The following is a 19265-nucleotide window of genomic DNA, read 5'->3' as shown; positions in this document are numbered from 1 at the left end:
CACTGGCAGGAAAAAAGAAATCGTCCTGCTGCCAGAAGCAATTGATGAAATAACTTCACTGGAGTAGTGAAATTCACCCTCCAAGTGAAGCAGGGACCTCAAGGAGGGCTGTGGTGCCCTGGGCTCAGCATCAGCAGGGCCAGGAACACACCTGGTTATGGAACCAGCAGTTTTCTCACTGAAATGCTGAAGGAAAGTGGTATCCACAAAGGATTATTGCAGCTCAGATGCTGATGCTTGTGTCACACTCACTCCTTCCCACAGCAGGTCACACTTCCCACTGATAAACAAAAACAATCTGTGCTCACTGCCCTGACCAGCCCTGCTGTCTCCTACAACTGATTAGGGGAGAGTTTCCCCTCCAAAAACATAAAATAAATGGCAAAATACATCACCAAGAGAAGGCCACTGCTATGTGCAGCTCAAATCTGCTCACAACCCTCAACTCTGCTATTCACCAAGTCTTTGGGAACTGGTTTTCACCTTCACTGATAGATTTGTTCAGCAGCTTTGCTTTGCATCTCTTTAATGTTTCTTTCAGAAGCACCTGGAACACATCAGAGCTGGAGAAGAAAGTTAACTGACTGTGTTTTAATTCTTCACTTTGTAAGCAAAGTCCCAGATTCAGAGAACAAGTGCTTGCAAAGGACATCTATCAATTTAGGAGATTAGCAAAGCTTGTTTACAGAAAATTTGCAAAAAACAAAATCATAAAAAACAAATCTCTGTGTAGTCATGACTATTTAAAAAAAAAAGGAAGGAAAATGTTTCTCAAAATGCAGCTTCATGCCATTTGAGATGATCAATAATTCAAGAATTTTCTGAATTCTCTGCACAGTGGAACTAGTTAAGTTTCCCTGTGTATTGGCATTTGCTCAGGATCCCTGTGTGGGTTCCAAACCTGTTGGGATTTTATTTGTTCCAGCAGCGCTCCAAGGCTGCCCTCCACTGCACGTGTGTTTAGCATAATCTAAAGCCAAGTCCTGGAGATCTCCTATCAATTAAGGCAGAGACAGGAGGACAGGGCTGGGTTGTACAAGCAAAATAATTGGGAAGGGTACCAGAAATGCACCCTGGAAAGCTCTCTGTTATTTAAAAACAACCCAAAAAATTACTTTGCATTTTACTGTTGATGGGTTTGGGGTTGGGTTTTTTTTTGGTTTTTATGTTTTTAAGAACTGAAAAAACTGAATTGAAATTTCTGCTCTGTAACTTCACAAAAATAAGGGTGTTTTTTTTTTTTATTCTTTTACTCCCTATGTGTAAAAAACAGGAAAGGTAATATTTCCAAACCTTGCAGAGGCATCATCCATCAAACCACTTTAGCCCATCTGCAGAGGGCTCATCCCTGTGCTCTCCTCCCTCTCTCCTCTACTGTAGAACAGAAAGACATCAGCTCCTGAAAATATTTCCCCACCCTCCATCTAACTTTGGAAGCTCAGACAGCATCTCTGAGAGAAGTTTACATTTCTCTCTCCATCCTCTGCCTTCTGACCACAACCTGGTGGCCAAGTACAATTCTTGTGGCAATTTAAGCAAATTCCAAGACAAGACTTCAAATTCTATTTGATAAAAATCTGGCAGCTCACCTGCCCCACGTGGGGCAGAACCCCCAGCCCTGAGCAGGCTGCAGTGATGTTAAAAGGAGCTCCAAACACCAGGAGAGGAAATTCCGCAGGAACTATTATTAGCTCCTGTTTATACTGTCATTTTTCTTATCAGTAGGAGATTATTTATACAGAGCCCAACCCAAGTGCTTCTTGTTTATCTTATTACAGACACCATTAAAAAAGTTTCTATAAAAAGCAGCTCCTGCTTTTAGGACCAGCACTAGTAAGTGTTATGCTAAGTTTTTGCTTCTTATCAATCATCCTTTATTTTCAAGTCACTTTTTAATACCCTGTTACTATTTTCCAACCTGCCCTGTCCTCTCCATACACCAGGCAGCCCTGTAAAATGTCTTCCAGGTTTAATTTTTCCCGTCAGATTCATTATCTAAATGATTTTTACAGTTTCTGGTAATTTTATAAGGATTTAGAGAGCCTCAACATTTTTCTACTGCAACAGCTGACTTTAACCCTCAGCTCTGTGCTCCTCTCTCCTGCATCCTCCCTCTCCATCACTTGCCTCGTGCTACAGCAGGAAAAACAAAAAGGAAAAGCTGTTTGCTGATGCAGAACTGCTCTACAGAACTGTGGATTCTGTACCTGCTTTGCAAGGTTAGAATTAAGACGGGGAAAAGGAAAAATGTTTCTGAATGAAAGTGTGGTTTGAAGAATTAACAAAATTAGGGAAAAAGGAGGTTTTGAGGGGTCACGGTTGCAGTAGAGGTTTCTGCACCAAGGACAGAACATGGCAAGTTACAGAATGGGGATAAATAAGGCAATAAGGACAGGGGAAACAGAGAATTGGTAGAAGTTGTAAGGAAAAGCTGCCAGCAGAGGTAGCCAAGCCAAGCCACTCTCCTGGACAGAACCAGCCATAAATTTTTCATTTCTTTCTTGCCTCTTCCCAGGGCAGAAGGGATGAAGACTAAAAGCCAATTTTTCTATTTTCCTCTTGTACAAGTAACTTTTTACAGAAAATCTTTATCAGTAAGAAAAAGGCTGTAAATCTTGAGGTGATGCCATTTGGGATTATACACTCTGCAAAGCCTCTGCCTATACAAACTGTTTTTTTACTGAACCAGAAGTGGTTTCCAGACATTCCTTGGGAGTCTCTTCCCCAGCTGAAAGGGATGTTGGAGGCATCTGAAGAACACTCCAAGTCATCCAGCACTCATCAGGCTGAGACAGCTCTGGAAGGGAGAGCCCTGGGACGCTCTGCTCCGGATCTCTGTCCCGAGCTATTTCCAGTCACTCCTCACCACTCCCTGCTTTGGAGAGGAAGCTGATGTTTCTCCCTGCTAGAGCTGAGCACACTCTTTAATCTGGTCCTTCCAAACATGTCTTTGAGATTTACCATTTCCCTCAGATAAACCATTACTGTGCAGTTAGGAGTGGCGTGCAAGAGCTTACACAAGGCCGGGGGTTGATTTAAAATGAATCAGCTCCCACCAAGCACAGGGAGGATGACTGAGATGCAAAGATGTATTGGTTTCCCATGGGTCTGGCTCAAAAACAAAATACCATGGTGCCTTCAGCTCAGCCCTCATTCTGTCCCACTGACACCCTGCAGTATTTCTCTGTGGATCCCCCTTGTGCTGCACAGGAGGGTTGAGTGGGAAGGGTGTGAAATCCAGTCAGCCATGCCATGTCTCAAGTGGATGGTTGGAGTAAATTGCTCACAGGAGGAAACAATGAGAGCTCCCAAAAGCTAAATGCCAACTTAATGCCCACAGAAATCCAAGAGAACAGGCTCAGAATGGAAGGAGGGAAAGGATCAGGTCTGAAGAGATTGGTCTTGTTTCCTACAGGTATCAAACACATGCATCAAGGGTAAATTATAATTAATCAATTAATTATAATTAGATCCATTCCTTTCACTGACACAGACTTGGATCTGGTGTGGTGATTCTGATTCAATGACACCACAACTGGCAGTCCCATTGACCAAAAAAACCCCAAACACTGGTTCCTTTTGGAAAGACTCCTTTGGTGCAGTTTTCCTCTCTTTGCACTCTTTCTCTTGCAGGGGAAGCCAGCCTGACTTTCTGGGTGCTATACAGAGGTTAATTCAGAGATGGGTTCTTCCAGGATTATATTCAGGCAAGGAATGAACAAAAGCAGAAGAGTGACCCACTATGTATCAAAATTTTAGAGTTCAGGTACAATTTAAGCAACTGAATTTATCCATTAATTTTTGAAGTATTATTGCTAACATCTGATAAGGCAAAAAAACATCCCTTACATTTATACAAATTGTTCATCTCCTGATTTTCAGGATGAAACTGAGACTGGGGAAGGACAAGTCCTTTTACCCAGGATCACAGAAGAGTTGGAGACATAGAAAGAATTCCTGGATCTGTGCCTCAAGCAACAATTTGTGCTTGCCCACCTCAACTGCTGCCATGTCTGCAAACCCACAGCTCCCAGACAGGTGGATTCCTATGACATTTCAAATCCTGGAAATATCATAAAATAACAACTTTCCTCCTACTGCTTTGGCATTCCCAGACATCTAGGAACCTTAAAAATCATCTATTTCAAGATCTTTATCCAAGCTTGGGTTAAAAAGTTAATAAATCTTAAGAGGTGTAACATGGGATTGAGCTTTTTGAATTTTATCATCAAGTCTTCATACTAAAAGAAGGGCTGGAGTGAATCCAGAGCAGGGGTTGGAGCTGGGGAAGGGCTGGAGCACCAGGAGGGGCTGAGGGAGCTGGGAAAGGGGCTCAGCCTGGAGAAAAGGAGGCTCAGGGGGGACCTTGTGGCTCTGCACAACTCCTGACAGTGAACAAGGGACAGGATGAGAGGGAATGGCCTCAGGGCAGGTTCAGGTTGGATACTGGGAACAATTCCTGCCTGGAAAGGTCTGTCCAGCCCTGGCACAGCTGCCCAGGGCAATGCTGGAGTCGCCGTCCCTGGAGGGATTTAAAAGCCATGTGGATGTGGCACTTGGGGACATGGATCAGTGGCAGTGCTGGGGGATCAGACCCAATGGTCTTAGAGGGCTTTTCCAACCAAAATGATTCTGAAGCTGTTCCAGGCAAGGCCTGTGTGACTGGAAGGGAGAAATAACAACACCTCACCCCATGGAGGAGCAACAGGACTTTGTTACCTCTCTGTAAAGCTCTGGGAACACACCCAGGGAAGAAGTGGCACCACTGCAGTGAGTTCACCAGTCTGGAGGTGAGAGAGAACTCAGGGCACAGGACACCCAGAACTGCTGCTCCTTCCAGGTAAAACCTGAGCTGGTCTGGTCATCCCTCAAGCTCCCTTCGGATTTTTATTAATTGTGACTCAAAGGATGGATAAAACTTCCAACTCTCATCCTCCAACTCCTGGCTGCAGTTACCAGCTATAGCTGTGTCTCCTGACTATTCATACACTTTTTAATATATAAATACACATTATCTCTCTCTCTCCATACCCAGAGATGCAGATATGCATCTATTTGCCGCACTCAACAACAATTTAAGAATTAAGGAAAACCGTTTTCATTTTAAGATAAGAACTTCAGGCTTTATTATAATGCTGTAAAATAAAATCTGCCAGCACAAGCCACAGGAAAAAAAAAAAAAGAAAAAAAAAAGTGATTCACTGGGGAAGTTCCATGATGTGCAGGACAATGGGTCTTAAATCAAAGGCATACATTATCATGACTAAGCTGACAGATCTGCACTGCAATGCAGAAAGCCAAGTGATATTCCAACATCTGCACCATGCTCAGACAGCAGTTCAGACACAGAGATTCCCAAAATGAGGAAAGGACTCCCCGAGCTCTTACCTGTTACCTGTGCAACAACTGCTTGGGAAATTCTCCGGTTGGCGAGGAAGGCTTTGATTTCCTCCTTGATCACACTGCTGTCCCTCCTACCAAAACAAAACAACAACAGGACACACAAAAAGAGGGACAGACCAAGAAGCAAAATGCCTTTATTTCCTTTATTTAGGGGACAAGGAATGGGAAAGGCTGGCATTAAAACAGCCCAAGTGCCTCAGTGCTGGACACTTCTTTTAACAAGTGTCACGTTTGATCAAAGCACCATAGCAGGAGAATGGATGACTCATGTCCCATATAATTCATATTAGGTGCAGCACTGCCATATGGAATGTACAAAGTTTCATTACACAGGGATGAATAAATCTCTCATACCAGCATAAAAACCTCACTCGTAAAAATGAGGCAGAAAAATAAAAAATAAAGGATAGCAGGGACTGCATGGTTAGTTGCTCAAATGAATATGCATACACCAACCTCCTCCAGCATCCCAAGGAAAAGATCCAAAATTTTGCAGCCTCTGTCCTCACACCCTTCCTTTAGTACCCTACTTAGTCCCGAGGTTGCACTAAATGAACTGAGATCGTTGTATGATTTTTACAAGGTCTGCACAGGTAGTTCAGAAGGGGCTAAAAACTGTGCTAAAAGCAAATAAATTGGAGGTTGCACATGTACTGTGATACACAGCAAATTTCAATTGCAATAAACACATGCTTTGCCCCTCCTCTTTCTCTCTCCCTTCCTGAGAAGGGCAGGCAATTAAAACCAGCCTTTATTAGGCCTTATGAGACATCTCCCTTCCCCTTCTCCCCTCCTGCCCCAGCTGCATTGAAGGCAGACTCAAGCTTGCAAATATAAATGCAAAACAAATGCTGTGCTGTGGGTTCATTTTTATTTCTGTACCCAACATTCATCATCACATGCCTGCAAACACAAGCAGTTTCAGTTTAAACAAGCACTAAAAGCATTACCTGAGACTCACTGCACAGGAACCCAAAGCTCAGCCATGGGAACTTGGCACTCTGCTCTACTCACCCCCTTCCTGCACGATTCCATCTTCCTGCAGCCGACAGCAAATGAGGTTGATCGGCTTTTCTTACTGCTCATCTCTAATCCTCTCCCCCAAAAGCCACATCTGTCCCTGAAATCTCCAAACTACTTCCAACACATTTCCATTCTGGAGCTTATGGACTCCAGTCCTCCCACAGCTACTTCAGGAATGGTGCAGTTTTGGGGGAATAAAGAATAAATTCCAACATTATGACCAAAATTGTTTTGAGACATTTGGCCTTTCCTCTTATTTCTTTGTGCTCTCAAAGCCCACTGACTGACTTTCATCCTCAGGAGTATAATCCCCTCCTTTCATCTTTGCCATAATGCTGAAAAGAAAGCTGCTAAAAGTAAAGGAAGGTCAGCCCTGAAAAAAAACCACCCAATGGCTCTCAAAGAAAACTTCTGCTTCTTCTTTATTATTTGTATTTCCCTGCATCATTCTGCAAATCCCTGCCACAAACTATAAACAAACAGCATGCATCCTCTCCAGATCCCACTGGAAAGCACTGACCAATCCAAGCTGGATTCCCTACTCTCCCTCTACATGGAAGGAATTACAATGGGTGTGAAATAGTGGAGAAGGAGTCATGTCAATTGATATTTGATCAGAATCTTGAATAGAAGTGAAAGAGTGCTCTAACATCAAGCCCAATTTTTGGTGTAGCATTGGAAAAAGTATTTCAACAGTCAGACTGTGGGACACTCCCACAGGGCCAGGGGATGCCTCCCCAAAGCAGGTGAGAGGTTCTGGGATGGTGAGCCTTGGAGCACTGGCAGGAACAACTGCCTGAAGCAGCTCCTGCTCTCCTCCTCATCCTCCTCCTCCTCCTCCTCCTCCTCATCATCATCATCATCATCATCATCATCATCATCATCATCAAATCCTCATGGAACAATGTAGGTTGGAAGAGACATTTCAGGTCATTTAGTCCAAACCTACTGTGATAAGCAGGACTATCTCCAACTAGATCAGGCTGCTCAGAGCCCTGTCCCACATGACCTTAAACATTTCTTGGGATGAGACACCCACCACCTCCCAGGACAACCTGTGCCAGCATTTTACCACCCTACAATCCCTATCTGAGCAATCTTCCAACGCACCCACTCCTGCTGAGGCACTTCACACCTCCCTACCTTCTACAGAGATCTCCACTCACCTCATCAGCTCCTCCACCTTGTCGTCGATGTCCAAGTCCTCCTCGGAAGCCTCGAAGCTGTAGGACCTCTGGGCCAGGCTGTTGGCCAGGGGGTAGCGGGTGGGCGACATCTTCCCGTTGAAGGCGGACAACCTCTCGTTACTCTCCCTCCCGTTCTGATTCGTAGTGCAAGGCTGTGGGGAGGTGTCGTAACTGTTGCTCGGGGACGGGGACATCCCGGAGTGCTGCGTCTGCGTGGAAGCCGTGGCCGTCGAGGACGACGCCGGCACGTTGTTGGTGCTGTTGCCGTAGGAGCCGCCTCCGTAGCCAGACCTTCTCCCGAATTTGTCGCTGTGCTCTTGGTCCAGACGGTCCAAGGTTTCCAGGGCGTGCAGGATCTCATGCCTGGTCATGCCCGTGCGTCTCAGGCGCTGCAGGAGGTCGATCTGCTCTATGGTGAATCTTGGCTCGTCTGTGTAGTGAGACATGGTTTCCAGCAGGCTGGAAATGAGGGAAAATGCAAAATACTTCAGTTCAAGAGTTCTATGTGGCACATGGAAGGTACTTTATGAATTCTGCTGGAAAACTTAAAGACACACACATGTGGCAGCTCCAAAATTCACCTCCAACCAACCTCAGTCAGAAACCTGCCATGAATGCCAACCTCACTACACAGAAGGGTTCATTTTCCTTGGAGCGCTCCAACAGAATTTCAGACCTCGCCTGACATTCCCCACACCTGCACCAACCCTTTTCATATTGATAAACCACTGCTACAGAGACTGTTGTTTGTGCCCTTTTGTTTTTGATAAACCACCGCTACAGAGACTGTTGTTTGTGCCCTTTTGTTTTTGATAAACCACCGCTACAGAGAGTGTTGTTGCTCAGTAATTATGGCTGCAACTTGATCCCAGAGAAAATTTTGCCCGGTGTTAAGTACCCACCAGACAGGAATCTCAGATTTCTATGGTGGCCACAGATCTGAGTTTTTCTGGACAAGTTTTCACCAGTTATGACAAGGGATTTATGAATCTCAACTCTTTCAAATCTTAACTACAAAGAGTTTGAGTTGCCTTAACTTTTGTTGCTACCTTGAAAAAAAAAGATAAAAACACACCCAGCGGAAATTCTAGTGGCCTGTAGGACCCAAGTTGATCTGACTGAAGTTGGATTTCTGAAGGTAGGAACTTTTGAACCTGGAATGTTGTCACAGATTGCCTGCCCTGACAAGGAAAGTGCAGCACATCCAATTACTCCTGAGCTTTCATTTAAAGAAATACGTCTTCAGCTTTTTCTCCTCCAAAGACTGGCTTCTCAGGTAACTCGACCATCCTGGTGGCTCAACAAAATCATTTTTAACTCCTGAACTTCCCAAGGTGCCACAACAATGAACATTATTTGCTGCAAAGCCCAGAAATGGAACTGAAAAAAACCACAATATGGTCCCTTAATCGTGCTTCTTTCCTAAGTCTCCTGGCTACAGATCCAAATGTCACACAAACAACAAGATCTCCTCCTTCAGAACTCTAGATCTTGAGAAGGAGGGATGGCAGATGGAGGGCAGGCAGAACTTGGCAAGCAGAATTCGGCATTTTTCCATCCTTCTCGGGAATCTTCTCGTGAGTCAAGGGTTTATTACCATTCCTGCAGGAGAGCAGGGTGAAGAGATCACTCAAACTCCAGGAGACGTGACAGAGCTGATGTACAATCCCTGAGAGCCAAAGCAAACCACAGCTGAGGGAAAGTCAAGGAAGAATTCCAAGGACCCTGTGAAAGCCAGGAGAGGGACGATGGCTGTCAGGCTGAGAAACCTTCCAGGGACAGGGCTGCCTATTCCTCCCCACAAATTTTGAGGATGACTCCTCATGTCCATTTCAGCCCTGGCACAGGGAATTCCTAACAGGAGTCACGGAATGACTCAAGATCCATAGCTGGGGCTGAAGAACAACACTGAGTACTGGCAAGTTAGAGTAGAGCTGAAGTGGAGCTGTAAAGACAAAGCCAGGATGCACAAATCCACAAAAATGGCACTTGCAGCCTGGGAAATACAGAAATGACACGAAAATCCCATCTTTGTCCTCATCCAGCATACACTGAGCTCCTTACACAGTTTCGTGGGAGAAGGAAGCAGGAGGACAATGCAAGGGGATGACTCCCATCCAAGAAAATGCCTGTGTGAGAAGACAGACGTTCCACATCCACATCAGCGCTTCAGCCCAACGGGAATGTGCTGTCCTCCAGAAAACTGATTACTGGAAACGTCCAGGCTATTTAAAATTTTCCAAGACAAGCACCCAGACTGTTGAACCACAGGAGGGCACGGCAGGCAATGCAGCAGTCGACCTGCAACTGACTGGAATTGTAACAACCACAATTTGGAAGTGGCATCTCAGCCTGAGAGCTCCGGAGCTTGGCGGGGAGCATTTGGAAATAGACGTTGTGTTCTAGATTTGGCCTCTGGAGGAGGCAGGGCTGCTCCATCCTCCTCTCCCAGCTTTGGGAGAAGTGTCACAAGGACTTACTGACTCATCACAGCCAGCTCCAAGCAGCACCGTTTTCAAAGAGAAAAATCTCTTTAAACATCTGGCCTTGAGGTGGTTTTCAATGGATATGCCAGCTCACCCTTCCTCAGGGCAACACCTGGTTTGGACACTTCTTAGGTGTTTCTAATGTCACCATTTCCCAGATCATTTATCTGTCAGTACCAAGTTTCATGTGCTCAAGTTCTTTGTTTGAACTGGAGAATTTAATGAGCCAGAGCCTCCACTCAAAATTCCTACTTTACAGACTCTTCAACATTTAATACTAAAACATACTTTAAATTATTTAATTGTCCATTTATTACAGATGCAGAAACTCAGAACTTTTGTCCTTGTAGCCCTGTGAACTAAAAAACTCCCATCTGACAAAAGCAAGACTTTCCAGATGGCTTCAAAACTGTCAAGCAACACAGACTCATGGAATTACAGAATGGTAGTTGAAAGGGGCTGTAAAATCATTTAGTTCCATCCCCTGCCATGGGCAGGGACACCTTCCACCATCCCAGGTTGCTCCAAGCCCTGTCCAGCCTGGCCTTGGACACTTCCAAGGATGGAGCAGCCACAGTTTCTCTGGGCAACCTGTGCCAGGGCCCCACCACCTCCTGCAGCAGTTGGTGGCCATGGCCAGCGATTCTCTCTAAAATTTGGGTGTCATTCCTAATTTGTCTAAAGTGCTAAGGCTCAGCTCCTGGATCTGGGTGCCCAGGCCAAATTAATCTCCTTTAGTGAATTACACACCATGATTTGGTGAATCCTAAGTGTCCTTTAGTGAATTCCAGCTAATGAAGTGCAGAGTTCTCAGATGCAGGGGCAGGGGTTGACCTCCCGTCGCTTGTGGCCGTAGGAGGGAAAGAGGTCCAGCCTCAATTTGTACCTCTTTGACACAGCTGAGCTTGTGCAGGAATTTCAATTCACAGGGATGCAAAGGCTGCTTTTTTCTGCTGGGGCAGAGAGGGTAAGGCCACCCTCTGCCCCAGGAATGAGATATTCAATGATTTCCAACTTGTCTTCTGGAGTCCTGTTCATCAATGGACTTTAAAGCCTTGCAAAAACTAATGTAAGAGTAGCAAACCCAATGTCAAATTAACTCCATGATACTGTGTTTAACACAACCACTGGAAAAATGTGGACAACTTGGGGAAAAAAACCAAACTAAAATCAATTTTCTGCTTGTCTGTACATGCAAAGAATTCTTCCAGCCCCTAAAACTTTTAAGGCAACTTCTGGGTAATTTTTAAGAGGTAAGAACACCAAAATTAGAATATCTCCCTGCTGGTCTCACTAATATCATAGAGAGATGCCCAAAGTGCCTGGTTTATATTTGCACACTCAGCAAATATTGCACTGACATATCTCATTGCTCTTCTTGATCTGGAACTCTTGTAGCCATCTTCACGTGCTTTTCTACACAGCCATCAGATCTAGAAATAATGCTCCTGAGGGACTTTTATGATTGAAAACAGCTGCAGGAACTTGGAATTTTCCATTAAAACCCCAAAACAAATATTGCAAAATGTGGTATTATTGAACATGTTCCAACATTGCCAACTATCCACAACTTTTTAATGAATAACTACAGCAAGCATTATTTCGAACTGTTACTGGAGCAGGGCTTTGGTTATTTTCCCTTTTTAAAATATTTTAATAAACTTATCCTGTTTAAAGATCAATTTACAAAGCAGTTAATTAAATCAACCATTTTAGAATCAGCCTAATTTCATTCACCTCATTAATGAGTGAATATTCTCCACCACTTCATCCCCCCCACACTGCAGTAAGAGCCTCTTATCCTCCTGCACTCCTCTGGCTACCTTTAATACAATTTATTTCCCCCTCTTTTTCCTTGTGAAATACAATCAACTGCAAAAGTAGCAAGGAATAAAATAAGATAGAGAGAAGCAGAATGATTGGAGGGTATAGAAAAAAATCAAGATGGAAAATTCTTTTCCTGAGAACAGGACTGTGGACTGACTTTGCTGTAAGCAAACTGCTGCCTGTGTAGCAAAATATCCTCTACATCCCATGATTTATCTGCTGTCAATACTCTCACCACTGACCATGGGCTGTCAAATTTCCTTGGGGAGACATCCCAAAAAAGAGAGATAACCAAGGAAGAACAGCTGTGCATTTTTCTCCCTGAAATTTTGCAAGCAAAACTTCTGCAAATTTCTAATTAAGCTCAAAACTAAAAGTGTCTGATTTTTTAACAACTGAATCTTGCCCTAAAGTTTCTTTAGGTTCTGGCAGAAAAAAATTAAGTAGCCTAAAATATCAAACTTATTTACATTCCTTACACTAAGTTGGCAATCATCCCCAAAAAGATGGTCCAATTGTACCATTCTAAAGCATTAAAACTTCATGCTTATCTTTCACAGCTCATTCTAAAGCAACCAGAGGTACCTGAATATCAGACTGAAGGGAGAACTCTAAGGATGTAAATAAAAAGGAATTTATTTCCAGCCCAAACCCGCAGATATAAAATATCCAGCAGGTCCCAACCAGCCCAATGCAGCACCCCTCCTTCCCTTCTGAGGGGACTTTGTGGAGTGGAGAATGTTCAGGGGCTGCTCTTTCTTATTCCATCAAGATTAATTTACTCTTTTTTTAAAATGAATTTCACCCTTTGGATGTGGGGTTCCCTCCCCAGTTTGACTCCTCTGATCTCCAGTGGGGATACAAGGCCAGAGTGCTCTCTTCCCTTCTTTTCCTGAACTGTATAGAGAAAAGTAAGAAAAAACACATCAAGGGCTTCTCACCTACTCTCACAGCCCAAGCCCACGCTGATACAAGAATCATTTACCCAACACTTAACTTTCTAGGTGATGGAGCACAGCAGAATAATCCCATAAAAACAGCTACAAGCTAAGTCCATGTCCAATTGAACTCGCAGAAGTTCAAAGCAATTCAATTACCCGTTTGGGAATAAGGCCAGACAGCAGCCTTAACACCTCTAACACTTGAGAAAATGGCTCTGGACTCTTTAATGATCACAAGAAATCATTTTTTCCACTCTTCTACTCACTGTAGATGAGTAGGAAGCACTCTAGCATCACTGAGGAGATGCTCTTCTGCAGAGGTCCTTCTCCAATTCCCATTAAAATTCACAGCTTTATCTAATAAGCAAAGCTCAAGACTTACAAAACCAGTTGAGCTTTCTGCTGTAAGACCTATATTTGATATAATCTGCATAATATGGATGTGGGCAAGAGCCAAAGTGTTCAGAACAGGATCCTAAGTCTGGTAATTGGTTTAAGAACGATTCTGATCAAGTCCCATCAAGTGAGGAGAGCAGGATGGGGAGAGATGCCAACATTTCCCCTTCTCTGACACACAGGACAGGACACCTCTGCACTGCACTGTCCTGCTTACAGGGACATCCAGGATTTGTAATTTCATTTATTACAGCACCAGCATTTTTCACAACATCACAGGCACCTCCTTGGTGTCACTCACTGCCATCTCACCATTTAAATGGAAGAGCAAAATCACGACAGCTGAAATAGGTTTTTCCAAAGTACACAGCTAAAAAATCACTTGTACAACTCATTAATTAAACCAGAGTTTTAACTACCATGACAGTTGGAAGTAGAACTCCTTAACCTGCCAGATTTTTCCTGTGTATCTGTGCATCCACTATTGGGGGGAACTGCAGCCTGAACAGCTCTGGAGGTGGATGCCCTCCTGATATTAAAAACGGGCATTAAGGATGGCATTGCTATTTCCAAAGCAATGTAATTTGTTTATCACCCAGTCTGATATTCAACCACCAAATCCACATGAAGTACTGCTCCAGATGCTCCCTATGAGCACCAGTGACTACAAGGAAACTCCACTTCCAGCTGCCCACTCTGAATTTTTTAACCCTGTTTTAGGTTATGCAAGCTTGTTTCTCTCTCCACACATATTTATGAGATCCAAGAACCAAGCATAGTTTCATTCAGTCCTTCCTCTTCCACGCAGAATTCCAGGCTGGTTTTGGTTGGAAAGGATTTTAAAGCTCATCTGCCATGGGCAGGGATGGCACTGAGAGATGAGGTTGATCAGGGCTCCATCCAACCCTTCATCCCATCCCAAAGGATGCAGCTGGTTCTTACAAGACACTCAAAGGAAGGGCTTTCATTGAGCTACAGCTGTTCCACCAACAGCACTGACATGCATCACCAAAAAATCCCAGAATCCCAGAGTGCTCTGAGTTGGAAGGGACAGACAAGGGACAGAGAGTCAAGCCCAGAAGCAAAGACTGTGTCCCTTCCAGGGCAGCTCTAAGGAACTGCAGGAAGGGAATTGGGGCATTTAGGGCATAACAGTATCCAGTCTTCTGAAATTCAAGTTTTGGCCTTTTCCATTCTTACTGAACAAATGGATCTCCTTCACTTCAGACGGTGGGGAGGCCCTGGCACAGGTTTCTCAGAGAAGTTGTGGCTCCCCCATCCCTGGAAGTGTCCAAGGCCAGGTTGGACAGAACTTGGAGGCACCTGGGACAGCGAATGGCATCCCAGCCTTTGGAATGAGATGACCTTTAAGATTCCTTGCAACACAAACCATTGTGTGACTCAATGATTCATAGCAATATAAATATTTCAGAACCACCTAAAACTTTGCAACATATTAAGCAAAGCTGCCTTCAAAACCAGAAGCTTATGCTGTGAATTCTGAGGCATAACAGAGGATTAAGGATCTGACTCATCACTTATGCTCATCAGTTGCAACTCCAGTATTTTCAGAGGAGTTGTACCAGTTTTCAAAAGAGAGAGCGAGAGAAAAAGAAAGAAACCTCAGGCCTGAAGTGCTCATCATGTCAACGAACACAGAGCCATCCTCATCCATACGTTTGCATAATTATCTCCTGCAGTTGAAACTCTGGGTTCTGATTTTCAAAAAAAAAAAAAGGACTCTACTCCCATTCATCCTGATTCACAAACAAAATGTAATTCTTGTAATGACTGCTCTCATCCCAGGGAAACGAGAGCCTCGTGCTGCAGCAAGGAGGAAAATCAGGCTCCGAGCTGAGCCCCAGTGTCAGCAGCTCTGTTTAGGGATGCAAAACAGAGGCTCTGGAATGCAGAGCTCTGCCACACGCCTTCGATCAAAATGGGGACAATTAATAAGAGCAGCCTGAAACTTCTGAAAATAAATCCGGCGTAATCAAATACTCACCGCTACACAAATTAGAGGAGGCAAGCTGAGAGCAGAATATCAACACATCGTTTCTTCAGGAGGCTTCACGTTTCTCAGCTGGTTAAAGAGCCCCAAACCCCGACTCACTGCTCTACACAAGCTGTTGTTCCACTTATTCTCTGAAATTCTCTGCTGATAAAATAATTTTAATGGATGCTGGCAGTGAGCAAACCCAGTCGTTTTGCCACTGGGGTGAGTAACTTACTCTGCTTTACATCTCTGGGAAAGAGAGAGGGAACTTGAGATTGATCTTACAAGGCAAAAATATAATATAAATGGCAATTATTGTCATAATCCAAGTCTTACAAAAGGGACTGACCTCTGACTAAGCACAGGGCTGGCAGCCAGATATTTCTGAATTCTACTCAAGGCACACACTGATTCACACTGACACCTTATCTGTCTAACCCTAACCTTCCCTACTTCCAAAATCTGGGTTTCCTGCTATTGTTGCAATTCTACAGCAACAAGGCAGGAATTCAAACCCTGAGCCTGGATTCAAGGGCAGAATGAGGGATCAGCAGGACTAACAAACAGAGAGAAGAACTGTAGTGGCAGCTGAGTGCTGAACCAGGGCCCAAAGCCCAAACCTGTGCCAAGAGCAAGGAGGAGCTCTTGGATTTGGGAGCCACAGACTAAACTTTGGATATATAAGCTCTGTAACAGCTCTCAAAGCAGAACTTGTGTGCTTTAGTTACAGTAAATCTTATGAACACACTGCAATAGTGTAATCCACATGAAGAAACAGTCATTAAAAAAGTCATCAATAAAACTGAGACATGGGCCTGGCCTAGACACCAGACTGACACATCCCTGGAAGTGTCCAAGGCCAGGCTGGATGGGCTTTGGAGCCACCTGGGATAGTGGGAGCTATCCCTTCTCATGGTAGGGGATGGGACAGGATGAGCTTTAAGGTCCCTTCCAACCCAAACCCCAAACACTCTGGGATTCTACAATAATTCATCATTTTCAGCCGTCAGGATCACAGGGTACAGTGCTGTCTTCTGCCTCCTCCATTTTATTTCAAAATTTGACCAGTCCTTTATTAACATGCAGGCAGAGTCTCAGAACTCTTCTCCATCAATTCTGCCACCTGGGGTATCTAAATACTCCAATCACAAATCCTTGTGAGGCAGGGAAGCAACACTACACCAACTTTTGTGACCAAGAGCTCCCAGAGAGGGGCTGGACTTTGGACAAGTCCAAATGACTCCTTCAAAGTCACTCAGGAATTCTGCAAGAAGGCAGAACAAGAGCCTGGCCAAACTCTGAGCATTTTCACACATACAGGGTCCATCTATAGCATCACACATGACAAAGTGTAGGACAACTTTCAAGCAAAGCCATCATCAGGATTTCCACCACCTCTTACATGAAGAAAAAGAGACATTCTGAAGTATTTCAGGCATCTTCATTCTCCTCCAGGATCTACAACAACTAAAGCACTTCCTTAAAAGAGAAATTAATTACTTCAGAAAACTAAAATCTAAACTCAGCAAACAGCTGAACCTCACCTACCCCTGTTTTTGTGCTTAACTACAAAGCAAATTATTTTCCACTAGAAAAACAGTTTGTAAGTGCAGCATTACTGGCACAGCCTTAGTGAAGACAGAGATTACACTTGGAGAACTCAGGAATAGATAACAGTGTCTCCTTGAAGAAAATAAATCATAACAGCAAAAACCATGGGCTTCTGGCCACTGCTGCTTCCATACTGGAGTTTTATTTTAGTTAAAAGCATTTCAGAAAGAAATTAATAACCTAATTAATGCTCTTAAAGCAACAGAGATGTCTTTGTGTAACCCAGACCCAAACCAGGGAAGTTTCCTGTATGACAGACAAGGCCCAGTGCACATTCCACACTGCCAAGGCCACCACTAACCCCTGTCCCCACGTGTCACATCCACACAGATTTCAAATCCCCCCAGGGAAGGGAATCCACCACTTCCCTGGGCAGCTCTGCCAAACCCTTTTGAGAGAAAAAACTTTACCATTCAACAAGATTTTATTCTTTTGGTCACTTTTGCTATAAAATCATGAATTAACTCATGTGGTTTATCTTGAAGTGAAACCAAGGAGTCAGGCAGGACATTGTTTCAGTTAAAGAAGCTAAAAAAGCCAAATGAATGCTCCCAGTCACCCACTATTTACACAATACCTTGCCACCAAAGACAAAAGGAGAAAATTAGCTGAGTTTTCTGTTACCTGAGTTTTAACCTGTTCTGTGTCACATTTCAAGGACACTGAACAGGTACAGCTCAGCCTGGTGATTTTCTAAGCCACTCTAAGTCCAGTGCCTGCTCTTCAATCCGTGCTAACTTGGTAGAGTTCACACTCCTGTTCTTTTCTTCCTGTTGTTTTTCCCAAATGATGACAAGGCTTCAATCCAGTCCTTCCCCATCTGCATTATTCACCCTGATTTTCTTTTATTCACTCTCCAGACTCCCCTGCCATTGCTGGCAGTTAAATTCATAACCACTGGCCTGATCATCCAGGTAAATTTGAAGTGATGACAGTGAAACTGTCTCGTTCTATCAGAAATCATACGCTGAGGGATGTAAAACACACTGATAGCCATAGCTCACTATTAACACATATTAATTAATCAATATGGACTACAAAGCTCAAGTAATTACTCCCATATTTATGGGGAACCCAATAGAGATAGAGCTGTGTTGGCTACAGGACTTAGTTTTAGATAAATTCTTAATTCCTGGGAGGCCAAGATCGAGAGCTCTGTGTTCACACCACACCTCAAACTCCTCTCCAGCACTGACTCTCAACCTACTAAGGGTAAAAATGAGGCAGTGAAATGGTAATTTGCACCCAGGTAACTCCTACTCTTAGGAGTAACCCAACTACTCTCTTACCACAGCAGTTCTGCAATTCTTCAAGCTTAATCTTAATCATTATTTAAATTCAAACTTTTAAAAAAAGATTTTAAGGCTCCATTTTCTTCTTTCTCCTTCACAATCCTGTTTACCCTTATTAAAAGATATCTCTGGTTTAATCTGGAAACTTTCTATCTAAATGGGTCATCTTGGCCCATTTCCTCTAATTTAATACTCTCTAATCCCCTCCAAATAAGTTCCCCCCAGTTTACCCTCAGTCAAAAATGATTCACCTGTACTTCTACAGCATCTTCCATGGCCATATTGACTGCATATACACTGGAATAAATCAAGGAAGCTGCTACTGCTCTGCTGGGAGGTGGCAGCAGAAAACTGCACAGGGGCAGAACACGACTGAAGTTGAGCTAAAGCACAGGAAATTCAAGCTATGCAATTCCCAGTCTGGAAATTTCTGACCAAAGCCTGACACAAAGCTGTGAGATGTCCTTGTGCTCACTCAAAGCACAGAGGAGCTCTGAGGTCACCCAGCAAACTCCAAATTACTGGGATAACAAAGATGCCCAGGGTGAGGTGGCCTTACCTCCAGACTTCTCTCCTGCTGTGAACCAGATCTTTACAATTTCAAGTGGTGATTTTAATACTGAAATCCAACATACTTCCAGCTAAAAGGAAGAAGAGGAGGTGGCTCAAGGCACTGGCAGCAAAGTAGGAAACCATCAGTTTTGAACAGAACACTAAGCCACTGGCAATAGAAAATCACTAATTAATGGCTTTTGGAAATCCATTGGAGTTTGGTTTCCAACACTAAATCCCTGTCAGTCATTATTTTTTTGCTGTGACTCCTACAGAAGGCTGTGACTGCACTGCCACTTGCACTATCACTGTCCAAGGATACATCTTCATCCTTGAGATAATCCATCAGGGAAAAAGTGATGCATCCACAGCAGCTCAGCTCCTTGCTACCTATCCTGCAGAAAAGGTTTCTCTTTCCAGACCTGACAGAAGGAACAATCTGAAGCCAAGAGGTCAAAGTATCTCAGGATCTGATTTATGGGGGATGAGTATTTGGTTGTGCCTGTGACAGGGATATTGTGAACAGCCACACAGGACTGGCCAGTGGGAAA

At 43.9% G+C, this 19265-nt stretch overlaps 1 protein-coding gene across 9 annotated transcripts in view; it reads right to left on the bottom strand.

Annotated features, from left to right (window-relative positions):
- HMBOX1 (homeobox containing 1) overlaps nt 1-19265 on the bottom strand; it is a 117417-nt gene that overhangs the window by 51121 nt on the left and 47031 nt on the right. For 7 of the 9 annotated variants that reach the window (XM_064411552.1, XM_064411558.1, XM_064411548.1 and 4 more), the window contains exons 3-4: nt 7593-8072; nt 5389-5474 (exon numbers count right to left, since the gene is read on the bottom strand). In XM_064411552.1, coding sequence (XP_064267622.1) covers nt 5389-5474; nt 7593-8072 — 566 coding nt within the window. Of the gene's footprint in view, nt 1-5388; nt 5475-7592; nt 8073-15268; nt 15288-18721; nt 18804-19265 lie in introns of those variants that run through there. The other 2 variants (XM_064411554.1, XM_064411555.1) reach the window with 2 other exon arrangements.

The sequence above is a fragment of the Passer domesticus genome, chromosome 3, assembly GCF_036417665.1.
Source record: "Passer domesticus isolate bPasDom1 chromosome 3, bPasDom1.hap1, whole genome shotgun sequence".
NCBI classification, from domain to species: domain Eukaryota; kingdom Metazoa; phylum Chordata; class Aves; order Passeriformes; family Passeridae; genus Passer; species Passer domesticus.
This window is presented reverse-complemented; position numbering and strand designations above follow the sequence as displayed.